This window comes from Salmo trutta, chromosome 35 (genome assembly GCF_901001165.1).
Source record: "Salmo trutta chromosome 35, fSalTru1.1, whole genome shotgun sequence".
NCBI classification, from domain to species: Eukaryota; Metazoa; Chordata; class Actinopteri; order Salmoniformes; family Salmonidae; genus Salmo; species Salmo trutta.
Genome location: NC_042991.1, coordinates 23,430,439 through 23,451,618, shown reverse-complemented (window position 1 = coordinate 23,451,618; position 21,180 = coordinate 23,430,439). Strand labels below are relative to the sequence as shown.

At 42.9% G+C, this 21,180-nt stretch overlaps 1 protein-coding gene across 1 annotated transcript in view; it reads right to left on the bottom strand.

Moving 5' to 3' along the window:
- The window catches only part of LOC115174896 (monocarboxylate transporter 10), a 62,270-nt gene that overhangs the window by 22,467 nt on the left and 18,623 nt on the right, over positions 1–21,180 (bottom strand). The window contains exon 2 of the mRNA XM_029733900.1: positions 278–422. Coding sequence (XP_029589760.1) covers positions 278–422 — 145 coding nt within the window. The remainder of the gene's footprint in view (positions 1–277; positions 423–21,180) is intronic.

Below are 21,180 nucleotides of genomic sequence, written 5' to 3'. Positions count from 1 at the left end.
AAACTATTGTGCACTGTATTTCTGCGCAGTCAAGGTACTGTTGTGTGTATTAACATAGACTAAATGGCTGAGTTTGGTAGTGTACCATCACATGAGATGATTAGAAAGGGATGACGGGAGACCAACCCTTAACTGCAGTAGGCCCTTTATCTTGTTATCACACACGCACACACACGTGTAAGGACTTTAGTATAAGAAGTCCCCAACACACCCGACAACATTTCAACACAACACATAAGAATGGTTGATGAAAGAGTGTAGCTATAGAAGTACTGACGTGACGAAAGAGCTGGCCAGCAGTCCCACCAGGCCCACGGCGGCTCCGCCCACGGCGGTCACCCTGCAGCCCAGCAGGTCTGTGAAGATGCTGACGATGGGAGAACAGAAGAAAATCATCCCCATGGACAGGGAGCCCACCCACGCTGCAGGACAGAGAGACACACAGACAGATAGGAGAGTTAGGCTTAAAGCACATACTGTATTACATTACAGCTCAGAGACAATAACAGCAACACTTCACAGTTCACACAGACCATAGAGATCCTATTCAATAATACAGACTGTTGTTACATGGGAAACGTCGCTGGAGCGTGAGGCATCCCTCTTCCGGCTGCCACGCTAAACAAACTATTTAAAACAGGTTTTATGAATTACTATGAACAATTCTTGTCAACAAGAAAAGACATGAGTAAGTAAAAGCTTGTGTCATATAGGTTAAGCTCATATGCTTAGGTGTGCATTATGTACACATACATCAGAGAGTTTCTGGGTTAAGAGATTTAAGCTTACTACAGTACAAGCTCTACGCAGATGCAAGATTCGAAGTGTTGCAATGTCGTTTTTCGTCACAAATGTGAGGCTCCGCTCTGGCACTCAACATGCTTTTTTACGACTTGAAAATTGCGCCACCGTGCTTCATTCCTTCCACAGCTGTAGGAGCAGTGTTGTCGCTTTGTTCCCTGATCTGATCTATAGGCTGTTCATCAAAGTAGACCATTTTGCATTGATTACCAAATATAATCTCAACCAATGTTCAAACAGTAAACCAAACAACAAGAATCCATCCAAAAAGGTATTTTGTTTAGAAGTAATAACTAGTATTTACGGACTATTGTGAAATGGTAGAACCTGCTGTAGCCAACTAACTCGCCATGTGCTTTTTTCTGCCTGACCAAAACATGACGAGGTTCTATTTTTAGTTGATATGGGAATGAATACACAAGCAGCATGAACTGGGATAATGTTTTAGGTTACACCGGCAAGCCAGGCTAAAGCACACACACACACACACACACTTTGCCATCCCCCCATTGGGAATGAGAGTGGGACCGGCGAGGATATCATGTTACCAAAAGGTGTCCCCTACTCCAAAAATCCCACTTCACCCACGTAGATTGACAGAGTGAAGCTTGTAGTAACCTTTAGGTGTGACTCCTCAGATCATTGAACTAAACAAATGCATAAACTCAGGTCTAAACTTTGACTAATCCTATGGAATAGGCTTATCTACACATGACAGTCCTCAAGTATGACGAGGATGAGAACTAAATGTCTGAATGAGTCCCTGAGTATACCAAACATTAGGAACATCTTAATATTGAGTTGTGTGTACAGCCCAGTACATCACTGGGGCCAAGCTTCCTGCCATCCAGGACCTATATACTAGGCGGTGTCCGAGGAAAGCCCAAAACATTGTCAGAGACTCCAGTCACCCAAGTCATAGACTGTTTTCTCTGCTACCGCACGGCAAGCGATACCGGAGCGTCAAGTCTAGAACAAAAGGCTCCTTAACAGCTTCTACCCCCAAGCCTTAAGACTGCTGAACAATTCATCAAATGGCCACCGGACTATTTACATTGACCCCCCCATTTGTTTTGTACACTGCTGCTACTCGCTGTTTATTATCTATGCATAGTCACTTCACCCCTACCTACATGTACAAATTACCTCCACTAACCTGTACCCCATCACATTGACTCGGTACCGGTACCCCTGTATATAGCCTCATTATTGTTATTTTATTGTGTTACTTTAGTTTATTTGGTAAATATTTTCTTAACTCTTCTTGAACTGGACTGTTGGTTAAGGGCTTGTAAGTAAGCATTTCACGGTAAGGTCTACACTTGTATTCGGCGCATGTGACAAATAAAGTTTGATTTGATTCGATTTGAAGTTGGCTGGATGTCCTTTGGGTGGTGGACCATTCTTGATACAAATGGGAAACTGTTGAGTGTGAAAAGAACTGCAATGCTGCTGGGTTTAACACAAACCGGTGCGCCTGGCACATACTACCATACCCCGTTCAAAGGCACTTAAATCTTTTGTCTTGCCCATTCACCCTCTGAATGGCACACATACACAATCCATGTCTCAATTGTCTCAAGGCTTAAAAATCCTTATTTAACCTGTCTCCTCCCCCTCATCTACACTGATTGAAGTGGCTTTAATAAGTGACATCAACAAGGGATCATAGATTTCACCTGGATTCACCTGGTCAGTCTATGTTATGGAAAGAGCAGGTGTTCTTAATGTTTTATATACTCACTATATAGTACAGTAAACTACAATGCTTTTTGGCTATAGACAGGTTTTTCCAAAGGCTTGATCTAAACATGTAGCACCTCCCAGACCAGTATTGAAGAGCAATGGTTGGTAGGACAGAGGAAGAAACTGAGGGAAGACGAAGCTCTACAGACAATGTCCTAACAGACAGATACAAATAACCCTTACAGTTCTTCATTACAAAAAAGGCCTATGTTATCAGTCCTTTATGAATTATGACATTACCTGGCCAGAATACCACCTAGATCAAATATATTTCAGAACAGAATACACTCAGTTTTCTGTCAAGAATGTGCAAATTCTCTTGTTTAGTGAGCAGGTAAACTACTACAGAAGCCAGTCTAATAGAGGTGATAACAACACCAGTGCAACCGGCTGTATCCGACCTACAGACCCATGGCTGTTCTGCTTGTCTGATCTGTATTTGGGTCCCAGCAGGCATTAGTCTATTCTACCACCATGCCATGGCCATTAACAACACTCACTCTAGGAACCCTTCTTGAAATAGTGTAAATAAACACAGCATGGAGCTGAATAAACATTGTTTCTGGCCTTTATTCTTATCATAGGAAATAAGCAAACATGAGATGGGGAGAGGAAAGACAAGCAACGTCAGTGAAAGAACACACACACACACACACACACACACACAGGGCAGTTGTGCAAGAGTCAGCCAGTGCCCTTTGACCAGAGAAATTATAGAGAAGTATAATTACCAAGTGAATAACAAATGTTTGGAGCAAGACCGACTGGGCCACTGCTATGGGTAACTCCCAGTTAAACTGACTAGCACCACAACTCACAGACAGGGGATCCTTTCTGCTACTAGTTACCCCACAGAAATAAACCAGTCTGGGGAATGTGACAGGGGAAACAAAACTTCACGCAAGTGAAAGTGCTGAGCCCTTAAAAGGTGTTTTCCCCCCCCCCATTCCACCCAGGGCAAGAACATGGGTCAGGATTCAATGTTTATTCTCCTCTTATTTCCCCTTTGAGGAATCCCTTTTCTCCCGAGGCTGCCTGCGAGGCTAATTCTATTATTCCAGATTGTCATCACAAGCGTGATCTAGTTGTACAATCCATCACAGTCCAAAACCAGTAGGTGTCTATAATATCAACATGATAAATAAGACTAGGCCCCACAAGTGAATGTATATAGTACACCCAACAAATCCTGATGGTGCCATCTTGCCAACTCAAGGACCATAGGAGCTGGTAACAGGCTAGTGAACAGACTCAATGCTAGAGCCACTCCCAGGGATGGAAACACAAGGCCAGGACATTGACTTAGTGTACCCAAGGCTCTGTCTAGCCTGGTGACTAGTGGTGGCGTGGCATGATATATGAGGCTAATCATTCAGCTTGTAATAAAGCAATATCTGTTTGCTTAATGAATTTCATCTACCGCTCTGCGAAATGAACGATTGAACAGAGTTTGCAGAGTCACAGAAGGTAACCTGAGTTGGCTTATTAGAGATACTTAGTTCTAAAAGCAGGTCGGAACGTTCTCCACTTACAAGCTACATTACATAGTCTGTTCATATTTTCTGATTTAGTAATAGCCTACACTGAGTGTACAAAACATTAGGAACACCTGCTCTTTCCATGACAGACTGACCAGCTGAAAGCTATGATCCCTTACTGATGTCACTTGTTAAATCCACATCAATCTGTGTTGAGGAAGGGGAGGAGACAAGTTAAAGAAGGGTTTTTAAGCCTTGAGACATGGATTGTGTATTTGTGCCATTCAGATGGTGAATGGGCAAGACAAAATATACTGCTCAAAAAAATAAAGGGAACACTTAAACAACACATCCTAGATCTGAATGAAAGAAATAATCTTATTAAATACTTTTTTCTTTACATAGTTGAATGTGCTGACAACAAAATCACACAAAAAGAATCAATGGAAATCCAATTTATCAAACCATGGAGGTCTGGATTTGGAGTCACACTCAAAATTAAAGTGGAAAACCACAATACAGGCTGATCCAACTTTGATGTAATGTCCTTAAAACAAGTCAAAATGAGGTTCAGTAGTGTGTGTGGCCTCCACGTGCCTGTATGACCTCCCTACAACGCCTGGGCATGCTCCTGATGAGGTGGTGGATGGTCTCCTGAGGGATCTCCTCCCAGACCTGGACAAAAGCATCCGCCAACTCCTGGACAGTCTGATGCAACGTGGTGTTGGTGGATGGAGCGAGACATGATGTCCCAGATGTGCTCAATTGGATTCAGGTCTGGGGAACGGCGGGCCAGTCCATAGCATCAATGCCTTCCTCTTGCAGGAACTGCTGACACACTCCTGCCACATGAGGTCTAGCATTGTCTTGCATTAGAAGGAACCCAGGGCCAACCGCACCAGCATATTGTCTCACAAGGGGTCTGAGGATCTCATCTCGGTACCTAATGGTAGTCAGGCTACCTCTGGCGAGCACATGGAGGGCTGTGCGGCCCCCCAAAGAAATGCCACCCCACACCATGACTGACCCACCGCCAAACCGGTCATGCTGGAGGATGTTGCAGGCAGCAGAACGTTCTCCACGGCGTCTCCAGACTCTGTCACGTCTGTCACGTGCTCAGTGTGAACCTGCTTTCATCTGTGAAGAGCACAGGGCGCCAGTGGCGAATTTGCCAATCTTGGTGTTATCTGGCAAATGCCAAACGTCCTGCACGGTGTTGGGCTGTAAGCACAACCCCCACCTGTGGACGTTGGGCCCTCATACCACCCTCATGGAGTCTGTTTCTGACCGTTTGAGCAGACACATGCACATTTGTGGCCTGCTGGAGGTCATTTTGCAGGGCTCTGGCAGTGCTCCTCCTGCTCCTCCTTGTACAAAGGCGGAGGTAGCGGTCCTGCTGCTGGGTTGTTGCCCTCCTACGGCCTCCTCCACGTCTCCTGATGTACTGGCCTGTCTCCTGGTAGCGCGTCCATGCTCTGGACACTACGCTGACAGACACAGCAAACCTTCTTGCCACAGCTCGCATTGATGTGCCATCCTGGATGAGCTGCACTACCTGAGCCACTTGTGTGGGTTGTAGACTCCGTCTCATGCTACCACTAGAGTGAAAGCACCGCCAGCATTCAAAAGTGACCAAAACATCAGCCAGGAAGCATAGGAACTGAGAAGTGGTCTGTGGTCCCCACCTGCAGAACCACTCCTTTATTGGGGGTGTCTTGCTAATTGCCTATAATTTCCACCTGTTGTCTATTCCATTTGCACAACAGCATGTGAAATGTATTGTCAATCAGCGTTGCTTCCTAAGTGGACAGTTTGATTTCACAGAAGTGTGATTGACTTGGAGTTACATTGTGTTGTTTAAGTGTTCCCTTTATTTTTTTGAGCAGTGTATTTAAGTGCCTTTGAATGGGTTATGGTAGTAGGTGCCAGGCTCACTGATTTGAGTGTGTCAAGAACTGCAATGCTGCTGGGTTTTTCACACTATGGGTGCAGTCATAAACAGGTTGAGCCACATTTAAAAGGTCTGTATTTGGGTCCCAACTCAACAAATCCCTCAACATTCTATGGATGTTCTAAGAGTCGGTCTTCTCATATTTGCTGAGACGTCATGCCACTAGCCTACATTATGTAATACATGGACGTGAACAAAAAGGAAGAAAAATCTCACAAAAGACAACAGGAAATTGCTGTCCTGTTTTCATCTTTGGGCTTTCTCGATTTAAAAGCATTTACGCTTCAGACGAAGGGAAGAATATCAAATTGAAAATGTAATATCAGGAAGATCCTCTTTTCCAGGTGACATCCTGCTAGTGCCGGAGGCCCCGACAGTACAGTCACTGACAGACAGTCCGGGCAGAGCTGGTCTAGGTCTTCTCTGTTCACTTCCTAACCTCTCTCTCTCTCTCTCTCCGTTGTGCTCCGAGACGGGATGGTGAACCCAGTCATCCCAGCAGCAGCCAGACCAGACCTACCTTACCCCACGCCATGAAACAATCCCCTCACACACAATTACCCTGGGCCTGCATCTCCCTCTAAGACCTCACTGGGAAGCTATGCAACTAAGGGTCAATGAACACTCTTGCTGTAAAACATTTATAGCTCTAGCTAGCATTTCATAGTTTCTACAATGTCAATTCATTATGCGAATAGGGTTCGAGCAGCAAACATTGTTTTAAATAGATTCAGCTGGTATGGCAGTTATTATACTAACGCAAGTGCTTTCAGAAGGGAAATCAGTCTGTCTCACTACTTGGTTCCTATTTTCCAGTGATTCAGTGACAGAGCCCAGGATGACCGAGAGAACTGGACAAAATGTTTGTCCTTTTCACATGGTGAGGAAGTCTGTCTGTCCTGTCCCCCTTCTAGGCTCTTCTCTGGCAGTAACATTAAACAGGATCTAGCTGCACACAGTTTCTGAACAGGACGTCTCAGGGTTCTAGTTAATGGAAGATGGTGGCTACCCACTCCGGACAGAAGTCAATTCAACGTCTATTCCACGTTGGTTCAACGTAATTTCATTGAAATGATGTGGAAACAACGTTGATTCAACCAGTGTGTGCCCAGTGGGTAGAACTTAAAACTCAGTAAATACACTTCAATGGAAAGTTACTACTAAGGGCAATGCAGAACATCCAATATTACCCCTTTTCAATGTTGGTCAAACAGAAAGCCACTCATAATGCATTCCAGGAAAGAGGCTTAATAGAAACAGCCTGGATGGCCTAGCAACATGGAAAATTAAAATGGATACACACATTTTCAGCACATAGGCGTCACCTGACACCACACAGCCCAGGGCCAGAGAAGAGAACCCTCACACCTTTAGGGCTATCCCTTCCTACCCAGCAGTGCCAAGTGTTTATAAATCAACAGAACACATCGTTCTTCCCTAACCCTACCCACACTGAGGAACACTTAGCTCACTTACATATTGTTCATGTGTCATCACTGGGCACACCACGTTGACATCTCATTGATCCACCTTTGGGAATACAACAATGTGTTCAACAATGCCTAGCAACATGGAAAATTAAAATAGATACACACATTTTCAGCACACAGGCTTCACCTGACACCACACAGCCCAGGGCCAGAGAAGAGAACCCTCACACCTTTAGGGCTATCCCTTCCTACCCAGCAGTGCCAAGTGTTTATAAATCAACAGAACACATCGTTCTTCCCTAACCCTACCCACACTGAGGAACACTTAGCTCACTTACATATTGTTCATGTGTCACCACACCACGTTGACATCTCATTGATCCACCTTTGGGAATTCAACAATGTGTTATTACTAAGCTTTAAACCATCTAAAAGCATAACAAAATTCCAATGGACAAACAATTGTCATCTAAATGTGCTATCACTGCGCTTCCAAATATTCAAACTTGAAGATAGATGGGGAGTGGTGGTGAACAGCAAACTTAAAAGAGCATGAGAAAATCTGCACAGAAGAATGGGAGAAAATCCCCATACCCAAGACGAGTCAAAGCTGATACAGGCATACCCAAGACGGCTCAAAGCTGATACAGGCATACCCAAGACGGCTCAAAGCTGATACAGGCATACCCAAGACGGCTCAAAGCTGATACAGGCATACCCAAGACGGCTCAAAGCTGATACAGGCATACCCAAGACGGCTCAAAGCTGATACAGGCATACCCAAGACGAGTCAAAGCTGATACAGGCATACCCAAGACGAGTCAAAGCTGATACAGGCATACCCAAGACGAGTCAAAGCTGATAAAGGCATACCCAAGACGGCTCAAAGCTGATACAGGCATACCCAAGACGGCTCAAAGCTGATACAGGCATACCCAAGACGGCTCAAAGCTGATACAGGCATACCCAAGACGGCTCAAAGCTGATACAGGCATACCCAAGACGGCTCAAAGCTGATACAGGCATACCCAAGACGGCTCAAAGCTGATACAGGCATACCCAAGACGGCTCAAAGCTGATACAGGCATACCCAAGACGGCTCAAAGCTGATACAGGCATACCCAAGACGGCTCAAAGCTGATACAGGCATACCCAAGGCGGCTCAAAGCTGATACAGGCATACCCAAGACGGCTCAAAGCTGATACAGGCATACCCAAGACGGCTCAAAGCTGATACAGGCATACCCAAGACGGCTCAAAGCTGGTACAGGCATACCCAAGACGGCTCAAAGCTGATACAGGCATACCCAAGACGGCTCAAAGCTGATACAGGCATACCCAAGACGACTCAAAGCTGTAATAACTGCCAAAGGTGCTTCAACAAAGTATTGACTCAGGTGTGAATACTTATGTAAATGAGATATTTCTGTCATTTTCAATAAATTTGCAAAAATGTCTAAAAACATGTTTTAACTTTGTCATTATAGGGTATTGTCTGTAGATAGGTAAAACAAAACATCTATTTTGTATTCAGGCTGTAACACATAAAATGTGGAATAAGTCAAAGGGTATGAATACTTTCTGAAGGCACTGTAGTTACAAAAGGCAAACCTCAAAATGAGTAACACATTCATGGCCATATTTTAAGGTTGAATAAATACTGTTACATTCGTTTGTAAGCTAGCCTTAACTTTACTGTATTACAAAAGTAATATTGAATTGTGTTTAGTTGACAACGCAACCAAATATCAACATTTAAAGGATATTTAATACTTGGATAGAATAGGATTAAGCCAGTGGCTCCAGATAAAAAAAAAAACTTTTTCGGTTTTGTTGGAGACTAAACATATCATTTGTTAACTTGGCGACAAATTAATAGGCTATTTACTGTATTGCAAAAGTGATATAGAATTGTGTTTGGTTGTCAACACAACCACATATCAACATTTTGAAGGAGATGTATCTTTTGTGCGACTGACTTAGTCTGGCTTGAACTGCAATTTGTCTACAAATTAATCATTGATATGTTGGATTCACGTCTCCATCTATTCTAAACCAAGTCTCAGTGTTAAAGAATAGGACTAAATCAAACTTTACATTTAAAGTTTGATTTGATTTAGTCCTAATCTTTAACTTTGATTTTTGGTTGAGATGGAGACGTGAATCTAACATATTAAATGATTAACTTGAAGATTCCATTTGAAATCAACCAAAGCTTGAAACCCGAGGCCTATATGTATTTTTATTTGAATCCTAAGAGTGGGTTGAATTTGAAAAAAATAGCTGTTGATGATTTTGCAAATGCTCTATAGGCCTAAATAGTATAATTGATGATATATGACTTGACATTTAATTTGTTCTGTTAAACCTACCCTTTGGAATGACATGCATGTTTGTGTGCCTGTCTGTTGGAATATTCAACCTGGTCTCAGACTAGACGTAACATAGTAAATGTAAATCTGGGACACTCAAAAAAGTATGATATGTTACATTTGGTATGGTTACGTAAGATGGGTGGGCGTATAACGCGAATGTCTAGCAACCCAAAGGTTGTGAATTGGTTGTGTAATGTTAGCCGCCTAGCTAGAATTCATAACATATCATACGTTTTGCACCTCGTAACATATTGTATGGTTTGCAAATACATACAGTGTACTTTTTGCAAATTGGTAACATAATATGAATTGTAATTCGTAACATATCATACGAAATGGATGAAGGACATCCACAAATGAATACATACCATACGAAACAAACATAATACTACGAAATGCTCCGAGACCAGGTTGGAATATTTAATGACTGAGGTTTCCCCACAATATCCTAAAAACATGCTAATTTTCGAGAAAAGACACACCATCCCCAAGACTAATCTTCCATGTATGACTTTACACTACCACTCTGTGCTAGGTTACATTTTTATATCAGCAGAGTGACCAGTTACTCCCTAATCTAACCACTAACCAGTATGGGCAGGGGTGCAGGTGATCGGTCTTCAGGTGGAGCTCAGCTCAGTGACTGATTAGATCCATTTAAGGACTGGAGGCTGCAGGAAGGCATGCTCAGGCCTGCTCCTCAGTCTCAGTCTGGGCCTCCCCTGCCTGTCTGCCTGATTAATAATACCATGCAGCCTTGCTCGCTGACGAGTCGCTTCACACAGAATACACGGTGCTGGCTAATGACCAATACATGCTTTAAATGCACTATTAAGGGCAGGCATATCACACGCTGACATCACACCCTGTTGATCAGAGTAGGTATTTCATTGAAATCTTCAAAATATCTTTTACTCATCTAATGAATTTCTGAAACTTCACTTCAGTGAAACCCTTGAGACCAGGTAGTGACACATACTACTTCTGGTAGAAGTGGGTCACAATAAATGACGTAACACTTAACGAAAGAAAATGAGCTATCATAACATGGTTTTTCTTTAGCTAGAAAGATTACAATCAAGTAGGTTGTGGCCTAGCACACAACTGCATAAAGCAGCCTCAATTACACTTCAGCTTTGTAGACACTAAAAAGACAAATATTTTTGTTCACTATACTGAACAAAAATATAAAATTCTACAATTTCAAAAACTTTTGCTGAGTTACAGTTCATAAGGAAATCAGTCAATTGAAATAAATTCATTAGGCCATAATCTATGGATTTCACATGACTGGGCAGGGGCGAAGCCGTGGGTGGGCCTGGGAGGTATAGGCCCAGCCACTTGGGAGCCATGTCCAACTACTGGGGAGCCAGGCTCAGCCAATCAGAATGAGTTTTTCCCCACAAAAGGTCTTTATTACCGACAGAAATACTCCTCGGAACCCCGCCCTCCCCCCTCTGATGATCCCGCAGGTGAAGAAGCCGGCTGTGGAAGTCCTGGGCTGGTGTGGTTGCATGTGGTCTGCGGTTGTGAGGCCAATTGGACTTACTGCCAAATTCTCTAAAACGACATTAGCCTCCAAATGGTAGAGAAATTAACAAAATTATCTGGAAACAGCTCTGATGGACACCCCTGCAGTCAGCATTAGAGGTCGACCGATTAATCGGAATGGCCGACTAATTAGGGCCGATTTCAAGTTTTCATAACAATCGGTATTTTAGGACACCGATTTGCCTTTTTTTTTTACATTTTAATACACCTTTATTTAACTAGGCAAGTCAGTTAAGAACACATTCTTATTTACAATAACTGCCTTGTTCAGGGGCAGAACGACAGATTTTTACCTTGTCGGCTCGGGGATTCGTTTTTGCAACCTTCCGGTTACTAGTCCAACGCTCTAACCACCTGCCTTACATTGCACTCCACGAGGAGCCTGCATGGCAGGCTGACTACCTGTTATGTAAGGGCAGCAAGAAGCCAAGGTAAGTTGCTAGCTAGCATTAAACTTATCTTATAAAAAACAAATCAATCTTAACATAATCACTAGTTAACTACACATGGTTGATGATATTACTAGTTTATCTAGCGTGTCCTGCGCACCGTAATCAATACGGTGCCTGTTAATTTGTCATTGAATCACAGCCTACTTCAACAAACGGGTGTTGATTTAACAAGCGCATTTGCAAAAAGAAGCACTGTCGTTGCAACAATGTACCTAACCATAAACATCAATGCCTTTCTTTAAAATCAATAAACAAGTATATATTTTTAAACCTGCATATTTAGTTAATATTGCCTGCTAACATGAATTTCTTATAACTAGGGAAATTGTGTCACTTCTCTTGCGTTCCGTGCAAGCAGTCAGGGTATATGCAGCAGTTTGGGCAGCCTGGCTCATTGCGAACTGTGTGAAGTCCATTTATTCCTAACAAAGGCCGTAATTAATTATGACATAACATTGAAGGTTGTACAATGTAACAGCAATATTTAGACTTAGGGATGCCACCCGTTAGATAAAATATGGAACGGTTCCATATTTCACTGAAAGAATAAACGTTTTGTTTTCGAAATGATAGTTTCCGGATTCGACCATTTTAATGACCAAAGGCTCGTATTTCTGTGTGTTATTACGTTATAATTAAGTCTATGATTTGATAGAGCAGTTTGACTGAGCGATGGTAGGCACCAGCAGGCTCGTAAGCATTCATTCAAACAGCACTTTCGTGCGTTTGCCAGCAGCTCTTCGCAATGCTTCAAGCACTGTGCTGTTTATGACTTCAAGCCTATCAACTCCCGAGATTTGGCTGGTGTAACCGATGTGAAATGGCTAGCTAGTTAGCGGGGTGCGCGCTAATAGCGTTTCAAACGTCACTCGCTCTGAGACTTGGGAGTGGTTGTTCCCCTTCCTCTACATGGGTAACGCTGCTTCGATGGGTGGCTGTTGTCGATGTGTTCCTGGTTCGAGCCCAGGTAGGAGCGAGGAGAGGAACGGAAGCTATACTGTTACACTGGCAATACTAAAGTGCCTATAAGAGCATCCAATAGTCAAAGGTATATGAAATACAAATTGTATAGAGAGAAATAGTCCTATAATAACTACAACCTAAAACTTCTTACCTGGGAATATTGAAGACTCATGTTAAAAGGAACCACCAGCTTTCATATGTTCTCATGTTCTGAGCAAGGAACTTAAACGTTAGCTTTCTTACATGGCACATATTGCACTTTTACTTTCTTCTCCAACACTTTGTTTTTTCATTATTTAAACCAAATTGAACATGTTTCATTATTTATTTGAGGCTACATTTATTTTATTGATGTATTATATTAAGTTAAAATAAGTTTTCATTCAGTACTGCTGTAATTGTCATTATTACAAATAAAGCATTGTATTTTTTTAAAAACAATAAAAACATTTTTTTTTTTAAAGTACAAAAAAAAAATATAAAAATAAATAAATAAAAACGGCTGATTAATCGGCATCGGCTTTTTTTGGTCTTCCAATAATCGGCATTGGCGTTGAAAAATCATAATCGGTCGACCTCTAGTCAGCATGCCAGTTGCACGCTCCCTCAAAACATCCGTGGCATTGTGTTGCATTTACATTTTTGTTCAGTGTTCATAACTACACAAAGGGGTTTCGGAGCATGGACGGTGATATACAGTAGGCTAACAACTAGAAAGAGACAAATAGGCTAGTCCTTATGAGGAGCTGCTTGGCTTGGCTGGCCCAGTAACTCTACAGCCAACCTGAGTAGTCGGTCCTGACCATGAGGCCTCGGACTCTGTCCCTCCTCCTGGGTTTGATCTGGGATAGGCTAAGCTGCTCCATATTGACAAACTGACCCAAATCCAGACCCCTCCCGCAGGGCGAACACATCCCCAGCCTGGCCTGTGTTACACGGAGCTGGAGAGCCATGGCTGCATCCCAGTCAGTTCAGGACAGGCCCAGCTCAGGGCGCTATTAAGGGGGGAAGTAGTGGAGCACAGCGCCAGCCCTGCGCCAGAGCAATGCAGAGCCTCAACCCCACCAGGCAGCACAGCCACGTCGCATTATGATCAGCCAATCAAAGTCATTTTAGACCCAGCCACCTCTGACACTGACTCAGAGATTGTACTGTAACTGTATAACATAATACCTATATGGTGTCAGAGAGAGCGAGTAGGGTGTAGGGTGTGAGGCTAAGTGGATTTGAGAAGAGATGCATCCAACACAGGAGAAGGATAGTAGACTAGAGTAGGGATTAATGGGTTTAACATAGCAGGCTGATGTTAAATGTGCACCAATGGGGGTTGGGGTGTAACGGCCGCAATCCTGAAACAACTAAATCGGTTGTTAAAACACACTGTTTACGTTCAGCCCACAAAAGAGCATTGACTGCTCTAAGATACAGAAGTCATGGGAAGACATGTCCCAATGAGCAAATCCCGTCATTTCAACATGGATAATATTTGCTTGAGACGTTGATTAATGAGATTACAAACTATATTCACCCACTCAAAAAGACAGTTGAATTTCCAATGTGTTATCACTATGCTTTCAACCATCAAAAAGCACAAGCAAATTCCAATGGAAAAAAAGTCAGATTTTTGGTTGTCGTCGTCACCCAAATGTCTATCACTGCGCTTTCAACCATTTAAAAGCACAGCAATATTCAAATGGGAATACAATGTCAGATATTCTGTTCATTTATACTGCAGATTGTGTTATCACTGCGCTTCATCTAACAGCAGAACTAAATGACCTGGATTGCAGTTGAACTTACGTTAAAAGTACATGGTGCAAGAGATCAATGCCGTTCGAGATACTCAGGAGATTATTACAGCAATTGTGAAGATCTTTATTGACCTGTGACAACCTGTCCATGCTATATTGAACATGCACGCTTTATACGATTACATAAACAAGACATTTATAGTTACAGTAACCTCAAAATGTGGACAAGGATGTGTTACTCATTTTAAGGTTGAACGTTACATTAGTTTGTAAAATAGCCTTAACTTTAGGATATTTACTGTATTTAAAAAGTGATATTGAATTGTGTTTGGTTGTCAACGCAACCAAATATCAACATTTGAAGGAGATTTACTGTATCTTCTGCTTGGATAGTTCCACCTGTGCCATTGATTTTTAGTCTGGCTATAATTGCAGTGTGTCTACAAGTGAATCATTAATGTGTTGGATTCACATCTCCATCTCAACCAAAAAGGGAAAGAATAGGACTAAATCAAATGAAACTTTAAGTAGGACTGGTCTTGGTTAAAACACTGAATGGGAGACCAAAGGGTAGTTGTAGACTGATCAATTCTTCAATAGGAGATGCTGATGTTGTTTTAAAAAGGTACAAATTCAACATATTTTATACAAGGTTGGTCTATGTTGAAATTTGGTTACCATGATGACATAATCCTGTGGTTGAAATTTCACCCTCAAAACAACAACCTTTTTCAAATCAAAAATGTATTTTCCACGTAGATTCCACATCACAACACGTTGACAAATTACGTTGAAACAACGTTGGTTCAACGAGTTTGTGCCCAGTGCGGTGGGTCTTCATAACCTGTCAGAATCTAAATAAATCTCAATGATTCAGCCTGTTAAAGAAATGATCTAAGATTCATTCTCATGATGACCACTGACCAATAGTACCACAGCAGTCAGCATGTGTGCAGTGGTTGCCAAGGAACCAGTAGCCTCTTAGGGTTTGACAATGACCAGAGACAAGTCTTTCCCAGTCCCCACAAACGGCCATTGACAGAGAGAACTATCTGAAAGACATTACAGAACGAAACTGATCAGCCCTTTTCATCCCACAGGAAGTCAGTATCCATTTGTAGTAGGGCTAATATTGTCCAGTTCTAGCTGAGCACTTTGGTGTTACACTGAACCAGTTATGACACTCGGCTCAGGCTGCCAGCAGCTCCATTCTCTCCTGCTCAGTGCTTAGTTAGCACTGCCCCCTACCATCACCCACATCCCCATGCCCATGCCAGCCCAGATTCTCTGTGATGTCAAGCAGTACTGAGAAAGTCCCCAGTCATGCCATTACCAGAGCTCGTAGCCGGCAATTATACCAATCATTTGAGTGGGTGGTTGGTTAATCCTCCGGCCCCCATGGAGGGCCACAGTCCACTACTCCAGTCCACCTCTGGGACTCACTGTACACTACACAACCACAGACCTGGGTTCAAATACAATTTGAAAATATTTTATATTTTATCTGGTCTTGATTGAGTTTGCCTGGTGCAATGGAACCAATAGCATAGTTGCAAAAGTGCAAACTCTGTCCTTCCTGGCACTCCAGAAAGACTAAAGCAAATGCAAAAAGTATTTGAATGATTTAAAAAATATATTTGAACCCAGGTTTGCTCTACACACCACTACTCAAGCATTAGTCTCACTCCCTCTCCTCGCACTCACTCCCAGCTGGAAGGCATTACACTTGCCTGCTCTATAGAGGGTTTTGGCTTTGCTCTGCACACGGTCGAGATTTCGGTCTTTCATTCTTGAATATGAAAAACTCACGCACGTGCTTCATGACCAGGGGAAGTGGAGAGAACAAATAACCTATGCTGACATGCCAAAAAAGTGCAACGGACACTAATTACTTATGGTTGGAGGATATAAATGAAAAACATCAACTTGTTTGGCAAGACATTCCTCTATATAGTTATGGGAGTCGCAGAGGAGGAAAGGGGTGGTGTACTCTGAGTGAATGGTGATTGGGGGGTTTCTCTCCCACCTCCATATACTGTAACATGGAGCCTGGCCAGTCTACACACGGTTTTCATTTGGGATTGTTGTTTTTTAACCAGTTTGAACAAAAAGATGGGTTTCACAGAATGTGACATTTCAAAATATTCACAAAATACTACGCTTTTAAATCTACTGATACACTCATTATCATTGACTGCAAAGCCTTTTCATCTCAGTAAGTTGTATTTCGTTTAGGCTTACTGCAAAACCTTTAGTCTTTCATTTACTGCAAAAGCTTGTTCCCTTGAAGTTCTCAGAAGGGGAGTCAATTCCATACCATCAGGAAATCAAAGGCGGTTTGTACAGTATATTCTGCTGTAGAGAGACAGCAGCTGCCTTCCTCTAAGTGCAGTTTCAAATCGAATCAAAGTGAGAGATATTACAAACAGATGGTCACCCGGGCCAGATTAATGTTTATTTAGAGGGTTACTAAACAGGAATAATTTGGATCCAAAACAGAGCTGTTTGCGTCCACCCTGAGGCGTCAGAGAAACCAATGCCAGGTCAGCCTCCACACCACAGAATGCCTCTTATTCAGATGAGGTTGTTTGATAAACAAAGTTTAGTGATGAGATGTTGCTGTCAGCTCTTCTGAGTAAATGCGTTCCCAAGAAATCGAGCCTCGGGATGTTTTAATTACTACACCGGAGAGGCCTATCTTTTGACTTACTGACTCGCACTCTACCTGTTTCCAAAGCACTAAGGCCTGCTGTTGCTGCTCTGTCACTAACAGCCATTCGCTGGTGTCCTTTTTCCAGCCCCTCAGGCTATGGGCTGACATTGACTATCATGATCAGAAAGCCAAGCAGCTGGTGCTAGTGCTGCTGTGGGCCGTGTTCTGCTGTGCTTGCCGCCAGTCGGTTTACCTACTCATGCTTTATCTCCCAATAACCTTCACCTAAACGCAGTGTCAAGCTTACACGAGTCAGAGGTCAAATGCTCTGCCAAACATTAACCAGTATCTGCTTACTAATCAAATGTTTCTGGAGAGCTTCGTTCCACTTCTTTTTTTACTCTGTGTGACAACTATTTTTGTGCACGTCTCAAGTAGGCTATAGTTCTCTTAGTCGCAGCCGTAAAAATAAGACACATTCAGGATTTAATGAAACTAAAGGGGCCACAGGTTGTTAATGTTAATGTCCAATTTCAAAACAAGGCTGTGAATGCGGGCCATTTGTATGGCTGAGCCCAGGATAAGGGGTATGGAAGGAGAGTGACAAAGTGATGTTAGACAAAACATTTTACAAGGCTTGATAAGATCTCTCTCTCCACCACAGGCAGACATGGAACCACTACCATTGTGTTCTTGTATTTTCTTGAATCACTTTACTGCTCTGTGGTCCATTCTCAGACAGCTCCTGGAGAACCTGAGCCGGAGACCCTGAGAGACGGAGGGAGGAATGAAGGAGAAAAGGCCTCGCCCCACTCCACCTTGTTTTCTGTTCCCCCAGCAGGTCCATGGGATCCAGACTGGGAGGAAAGTGTGCCAGCTTTAACTCAGATTGGGAGAAAACAAACCGACTCAGTAGCGGCGTCACATGGGACAGATGGAGGATTACCCTGAGAAACACTGCAAGGTCGGGAGGGGAGGATTATCTAAAACGTACATCTTGATCCCAGGCTGTGCCATCCTCATTCGCTTCCTCATTTACAAATTATCAGGAGAAGTAAATCAGTCGCAGTGATGTGTACCCGACTACCTGTACTGTTGAAACGCTGTATTAATGCAGTAAGAGAATTACAGACATTTGCACAGCGTTATGTAATCATTGTTCATGTTGTTTTTGTTCCCTTGAGTCTATCAAACTGAATTTATAATTGCGACCGGCAGTAGTGATGACTCATAACCTGCGGGGCAGGCAGGTTTAGGGTCATGAAATATTGTGTGGATAAAAGGGGTGAGTGGGTTGAATAAAGAGAAAACAATAACTTAAAAAATCCATAAATGTATCAATCTATTGGCTTTTTTCTTTCATTATTTTTGGCTATCTGGCATTAGTGCGTAAACCTATGCTTTAGGGCCTAAAAGACGAGTTATGCTCGATCTGGAAATGGGGTCTGAGGCTCCGTACGGTGGGTGTGACAAACACGGAGCCTCCAGAGGTCTGCAGAGGCCAAATCAAGCTCCGTACGGCAATGTTGAGCACCTCCCAAATGTTGTAACAATGCGGAGGGCTTGGTATAGCTCCGCATTGACATGATTGGTTGACAGTAGTTGGGGGTGGTACGTCCTGAATAAACACAAACTCACTTCCTTCACAACAGCTCTGCTCCACAAAGTGCAAGACGTATGAATGCCCTGACTTCTGCAGAGGCCGCATCGCAGTAAATGCTGAACGGCCAAGGCAGACCCCAGATTGACCATGCTGCTAGTTTAACTGTACACGCGCCAAATAGTCTACACGCGCCAAATAGTCTACACGCGCCAATCGCCAAATGCTTTTGGGAACGGGCAGAAGAAATGCACGCCGATCTACGGAGGCAATCTATGGAAGCAAAAAGAACAATGTCGGAGTTTAATTCAATAGGAGAAAAGATGCGAGGGCCAGGAAAGTCATGTTTTTGCTAAGATTTGGTGAAGTGGTAAAAGAGGATGATGGCAGTGCCGGCAGTGTTGTGTGATGATTGTGAGGCGCTATTTAAATTCCACAGTCACAGGGGAACTGTAGCCTAGGCTACTGTTCAGATGTGTTAAAGAAGTGAAGGTTTTATATAACAACGGTTAGAAAAGGAGAGAAAATAGGACCTCAAATTAAAATGGATAGCCTCCCTTTAGCTAAATATATTTTACTTAAACCCTCCCCAATCCACAAAATAAGAATAAAAACCAAGTGGATAGCAGAGAACATATCTACCATTTACCCTCACGTCTTGGACATACCAGAGCCTTAGATATGGAGTTTTTAAAAAACGGTTCTTGGTCTTGTAAGCATCACACAGCAACGCGGGGATGTTGAAAGCCACGGGACTGCCAGACGTGGCTTCGCTGACCACGGTGGACAAGAGTAGAGGTGGAAGATGTCCTTTATAGTAAAAGCATTGCATGAATCTATCATCGTATTTGCAGGTCTGAGAAATACAAATTTCCTTTTATAAACATTTCATGCAATTCCACGTCATTTTACACATTAGCAGAATCTTTTGTAATACCACACAAATTAAAGAAATTACAGGCTAGGAACTGACAGAGAGATAGGCCTATGTGTTCATTTTATCATATTTCTCCAATGCCAAATCAGTGTCTTGTTTGCAACGAAACTGTCCCTGTTTGCAAATAATTCAATCTGAGATGACATCTGAGCATGATACTTTTTAAAGTTAGGCCTACCTTTCCACTCCAGACAGAGTAGGCCTACCTTTCCACTCCAGACAGAGTAGGCCTACCTTTCCACTCCAGACAGAGTAGGCCTACCTTTCCACTCCAGACAGAGTAGGCCTACCTTTCCACTCCAGACAGAGTAGGCCTACCTTTCCACTCCAGACAGAGTAGGCCTACCTTTCCACTCCAGACAGAGTAGGCCTACCTTTCCACTCCAGACAGAGTAGGCCTACATTTCCACTCCAGACAGAGTAGGCCTACCTTTCCACTCCAGACAGAGTAGGCCTACCTTTCCACTCCAGACAGAGTAGGCCTACCTTTCCACTCCAGACAGAGTAGGCCTACCTTTCCACTCCAGACAGAGTAGGCCTACCTTTCCACTCCAGACAGAGTAGGCCTACCTTTCCACTCCAGACAGAGTAGGCCTACATTTCCACTCCAGACAGAGTAGCCCTACCTTTCCACTCCAGACAGAGTAGCCCTACCTTTCCACTCCAGACAGAGTAGACCTACTGACACAGAAAAATGTAAGCTTTAACTGCTGGCTACTCTTCTTCTGTGGCTTAACCCAACGAGAGAAGGCCACAAGTGTTTCCCTAAAAGCTGACTGGATTTAAACATCTTCTACTATACAGAAAGTGAATAGCATAAATCAATTGATAATAACAGAATTAGATTACTTCCCAAGCAAAGTCTATTTTTTGTCTCCTCGGCTTTAGAAGTTTAAAGCTCAGCCTCAATGTCAAAGAAACAAAAATGATTATATTCCCATATGCCTCGGAGTCACGTCTGTCCCAGGTATTTTACAGCTTGTTTCTAGCATAAAGCATCGCGGACCAAAGCGCTGTTATAGATCACTTTAGATCATTGGATCCATTTTATTTAAGCTAACAAGGGGTAGACCTGTGCTTTTTGCCATTTTCTTTAAAAAAAAATACCCCCTTAGAGTCTTGGATTTGACTTAACTGCCCTTCACTGACACAGAGGTAGGCTATTTAAAGACTGCATGGTGACTGACAAATCTATGGATATAGCAGCCTATAGCCTAATTGTGTCTGTCAAAGAAACAGGCTCCAACACAAAGCCCTGTTGTTGATAGTAAAGTCTAATCAAAATGAAAATGAAAATGGTTGAAATGAATTATGCATACTGGAATTTGCCTACTTTCAGCACCATGAGTGGTTCATTTCTGATTGATTGTGCCGCGGCTGCTGCTTCAACGTTCAATTCTAGTAGTAGCAAGCTACAGTTTCCAAGTTGACCTCCGGCTCTTCTTCACATTCTCCTTTGAAAAAGCATGACCCTCCCCCATTTTCCTCCAGG